At 36.3% G+C, this 5,381-nt stretch overlaps 2 protein-coding genes across 2 annotated transcripts; both read left to right on the plus strand.

The window, feature by feature from the left end:
- The first annotated feature begins 288 nt into the window (after nucleotides 1–288).
- LOC113382079 lies at nucleotides 289–1,058 on the plus strand. The gene is made up of 3 exons (XM_026620637.1): nucleotides 289–505; nucleotides 559–845; nucleotides 924–1,058. Exons 1-3 carry the CDS (start codon nucleotides 289–291, stop codon nucleotides 1,056–1,058), a joined length of 639 nt encoding a protein of 212 aa, XP_026476422.1.
- A 1,018-nt stretch (nucleotides 1,059–2,076) lies between these two features.
- On the plus strand, nucleotides 2,077–4,815 carry LOC113382080. Its single transcript, XM_026620638.1, has one exon. The coding sequence runs from the start codon at nucleotides 2,077–2,079 to the stop codon at nucleotides 4,813–4,815; it is 2,739 nt and encodes a 912-aa protein (XP_026476423.1).
- Nucleotides 4,816–5,381: the final 566 nt, after the last annotated feature.

A 5,381-nucleotide genomic window follows, 5' to 3' on the forward strand; every position in this document is an offset into this window, starting at 1 on the left:
TGATATAAGCAATATTGGTTGATTAGTTAACATAAGGATTAATGCTCTGTTTGATTACTCTTCTTTTATCTATGGTTTGAAGCTTAATGCCGAATCAAAGTTATTGTGAAAGATAGTGAGAATACAGAGTTATTGAAGAAGTGTAGTGTTTTAGTGTGATTTAGGAGAATCACTAACTCGAATACAGAGTTACTGAAGTAGTATAGTGTTTTGATGTGATTTAGGAGAATCACAAACCATATATACAGTAGTATCTATACTATATAAATCTGATACCAGCTGTTCACGATGCCGAGAAGAAATAGACCTGACATTGGTCGTAGAAGTCAAATAACACGCCAAAAACGTAATTCGCGTAATAACCGCACTGATGGGCAAATGGAGACTGATAATAATGATAGCCAGATTGCAATGACAGATTTGCTTGAGTTTAGAGAACAAGTTGCTGCAAATCGATCACAACAGCAGCGAGCACGCGAAAATGAAACTTCTCGAATTCGCAGAAGCAATGCTTCAGTCAACCTGGAGCGAGCAGCATTCTCTTATGATCCGAAATAGATTACAGTGCCCACAAATTTGTAAAAATTGGAGACATGTCGATCATTTGTCAGCACTGTAAAGCCTTAAAATACAATGGTGAATCTGCAGGACTATGTTGTGCTGGCGGTAAGGTAAAGTTGCCACAATTGGTACCACCACCTGATCCATTACACTCACTAATTTTTGGAATGACCAATGACTCTAAACACTTCTTATCCAACATCCAAAAATATAATAACTGCTTCCAAATGACATCTTTCGGAGCAACGCATATAGTACAGAACAATTTCATACCGACGTTCAAGGTAATATATCATAATGTTTCTAATGTAAATTTGTATTTGTATAAAAAATAAATTGAAAATGTCATAAAAAATTACAAGGTGCAAGGACAAATTCATCACCTATTGGGGGCACTGCTGCCATTACCAGATGCAGATCATCAATTCCTACAAATTTATTTCCTAGGCAATCAGGACGTGAAGTTGATACGCGTTGTACTCATAATCCATCAGTAAAGCGATCCATTGTCCAACAACTGCAAACGTTTCTTCATCGCAACAATTGTTTAGTGAATTTATTCAAAGTGGCACTTGATCGAATGCCATCAGACAGCCATAATATTGTGATAAGAGCTGACAAAACACCTGCTGGTGAGCATGCAGGAAGATTTAATTCACCAACAATTGATGAGGTGGCTATAGTCGTTGTTGGAGAAAATATGCAATCGAGAGATATTGTGCTTCACCGCCGAAACAATGAATTAAGGCGCGTGTCCGAAACTCATAGGTCTTATGATGCTTTACAATATCCGTTAATCTTCTGGCAGGGAGAAGATGGGTATCACTTTAGTGTCAAAATGGTTAATCCAATAACAGGCAATTATAAACATAATTAAATAATATTTTTTAACTCAATATCTATATTATTATTTGTGATTTTAGGTGCTGAAACCAATAAAAAAGTTAGCGCTATGAATTTTTATTCATACAGGCTGATGATCCGTGATGGTGAAATAAACCACATTTTGATGTGTCAACGACTTTTTCAACAGTTCGCTGTTGACATGTACGTCAAAATTGAGACTGAGCGATTAACATACATACGCTTAAACCAACAGCACCTTCGATCTGAAGAATACATCCATCTTCGTGATGCTATTACTGCCGATGGTAATGCAAACGATGTGGGTAAAATGACAATTTTGCCGGCTACCTACATTGGAAGCCCGCGCCACATGCACGAATACGCACAAGATGCAATGACATACGTTAGAAAATATGGTCGCCCCGATCTATTCATTACATTTATATGTAACCCGCAATGGATAGAAATTAAGAAAGAATTGATACACGACCAAACACCAGGAGATAGACATGATATTACAGCCAGAGTTTTTAAACAAAATTGAAATCTTTGTTGAATTTCATAATAAAGCATCATGTATATGGCCAAGTACGTTGCTGGATGTACTCAGTTGAGTGGCAAAAGCGTGGTCTTCCACATGCGCACATCTTAGTCTGGTTAATTGACAAAATGAGGCCAGAAGATATTGATTCAGTCATATCAGCAGAGATTCCTAATAAAAATGTTGATCCAAATTTGCATGCAATAATTACTAAACATATGATACATGGACCTTGCGGAGTTTTCAACGATAGCTCGACCTGTATGATTGACGGCAAGTGCTCTAAACGATACCCGAGAAATCTAACTGCTGAAACCATTACTGGAAATGACGGTTATCCGCTGTATCGAAGGCAATCAGTTGCGGATGGTGGGCAATATGTAGTTGTGAAGGTAAAAGGACGAGATTTATATGTTGACAACCGATGGATTGTGCCGTACTCCCCGATATTATCCAAAACTTTTCAAGCACACATCAATGTAGAATTTTGTAACTCTGTCAAATCAATAAAATATATATGCAAATATATTAACAAAGGTAGTGACATGGCCATGTTCGCTGTTGCTAAAACAAATGATGAAGTTTCTGAGTATCAGATGGGTCGCTACGTAAGTAGCAATGAAGCAATTTGGAGAATTTTTTCTTTCCCAATACATGAAAGACACCCTTCTGTAGTCCATTTGGCAGTCCATTTAGAAAATGGACAAAGAGTATATTTTAACCCCGTTAATGCCGTTGATAGAGCGGCGCATCCACCTCCAACAACATTAACAAGTTTCTTTTCAATTTGCCAAAGAGATGATTTTGCCCGTACTTTGATGTATGCTGATATGCCGCGCTATTACACATGGAACGCATCATCAAAGTCGTTTCAACGTCGTAAAAAAGGAACACCGGTTGAAGGATATCCAAATATATTTGCTACAGATGCTATAGGGCGCATTTATACAGTACATCCAAATAATGATGAATGTTACTACCTTAGGTTATTGCTGGTTAATGTTCCTGGACCGACATCATTTCAGCAATTGAAAACAGTTGATGGACATCTTTGTGCGACTTACCGTGAAGCATGTCACATGTTGCAGTTGCTCGAAGACGATTCGCATTGGGATAATACGCTCAAGGATGCCATAATATCCTCATCTCCGCATCAAGTGCGTACATTGTTTGCGATTATAATTTCAACATGTTTTCCCTCAAATCCGAAAGATTTGTGGATCAAATATAGAGATGACATGTCTGAGGATATTTTACATAGTGCGCGTTGTCAAACATTCAATCCAGCACTACAAATTACTGCAGAAATTTATAATAAAACTTTGATCATGATAGAGGATATGTGTTTATTGATGGCGAATAAAATATTATCATGTTTGGGCCTAACAGCACCAAACCGTTGTGTAGAAGATGCATTTAACCATGAGTTAAGAAGAGAGCAACAGTATGATATTAAAACATTGACTGAAATAGTTCGCACAACTGTTCCAAAGTTGAATGATCATCAAAGGATTGTATATGATGATTTGATACAAGCAGTGAACAGTGGATCCGGAGGGATTTTTTTTCTTGATGCTCCTGGTGGTACTGGCAAAACATTCCTGTTATCATTGCTATTGGCAAAGATCAGATCGCAAAATGACGTAGCTCTAGCATTGGCATCATCAGGAATTGCAGCAACATTGTTAGAAGGCGGACGAACTGCACATTCAGCATTGAAGTTACCTCTTAATATGCAAATCAATGAAACACCAGTTTGCAACATCAGAAAAACTAGCGCCATGGCCAAGATACTTCAGACATGCAAATTGATTATCAGGGACGAATGTACAATGGCTCACAAGAGGTCACTGGAAGCACTGGACAGAACACTGAAAGATTTGCGTGACAATCAAAATATATTTGGTGGAGCAATGATTTTGTTGTCAGGTGATTTTCGCCAAACTCTTCCAGTTATACCGCGATCAACTGTTGCTGACGAACTAAACGCAAGCCTAAAATCATCAAATTTGTGGCGTCATGTTAAGAAACTGCAGTTAACAACGAACATGCGAGTGGTTTTGCAACAAGATGAAACAGCAAAAGTGTTTTCAAAGCAGTTACTAAATATTGGAAATGGTAATGTCGCAGTTGATGCCTCGAGCGGGTTAATCACATTTCCCGCAGATTTTTGTAGCTTCACAAACACAAAGGAGGAGCTTATTCACTGCGTATTTCCAAATATAAACCAACAATTTCACGATCTCAATTGGCTGAGCGAACGAGCGATATTGGCGGCAAAAAATAAAGATGTCGACGATCTCAATGCAACAATACAAAGTTCACTTCCAGGGGAATGCATTACTTATAAATCTGTAGACACCGCTACAAATCAGGATGATATACTGAACTATCCTACAGAATTTCTAAATTCATTAAAATTGCCTGGGCTGCCACCACATAATTTACAATTGAAAGTAGGATCAGTTGTCATCATGCTACGTAATTTAAATCAACCCATACTATGCAATGGAACAAGATTGGTTGTAAAAAAGCTAATGAATAATGTAATTGTGGCAAAAATAATTAAAGGTAAATACAAGGGACAAGATGTATTGATCCCGCGAATTCCCATGATCCCAACGGATTTACCATTTGATTTCAGGCGTTTACAATTTCCAATACGCCTCGCTTTTGCAATGAGCATCAACAAATCGCAAGGACAGTCGCTGCAGGTTTGCGGTATCAACTTAGAGTTTCTATGTTTCGCACACGGCCAATTATACGTTGCGTGTTCGCGCGTCGGGAAACCATCATCCTTATTCATTTACGCACCGCAAAAAAAGACCAAAAAGCTTTATATTGAGTCCAAAACATTCGATTCATAAGCAAATGTATAAAATATTTTATATATGAAATATAAAAAAGGTATTTTTGATAATTAAAATATAGTATATATGAAAGGTACGCATTAATTCCAACCAAATGTGTTAATTATTTCATATACAAGATTTAATTAATTTTTATTAATGATTATTTATGTGATACGAAGTTCACCGGGTCAGCTAGTATATATATATATATATATATATATATATATATATATATATATATACAATTCTTGTGTAAGTTTATATGAATGGTTAATCCTCCTAAACTATAATTCGGATTTTCATGAATCTACTTGAAGTTTGTTCGGGAAATTTTTTAGAATTTTTAGATTCATAGAAATATCGTTAGATTGTAGAAATAAATGGAAAAAAATATAAAAAAACGCTTATCATTGTTTGACCTTGAAAATATTTAAGGCATGGTTTGACATTAAAAACAAATGACAACTGTCATTTGCCAAACATTTTTATTCACTTATAGGCTAAGGCAATATTAAAATATAATAAATTCATGATTATAAATAAAGAAAATGTAATGTCTACATTATTATTGTCGGAAAGCA

The sequence above is a fragment of the Ctenocephalides felis genome, unplaced genomic scaffold (assembly GCF_003426905.1).
Source record: "Ctenocephalides felis isolate EL2017-DRISC unplaced genomic scaffold, ASM342690v1 CF-g0.4_SCAFFOLD_03265, whole genome shotgun sequence".
Lineage (NCBI taxonomy): Eukaryota > Metazoa > Arthropoda > Insecta > Siphonaptera > Pulicidae > Ctenocephalides > Ctenocephalides felis.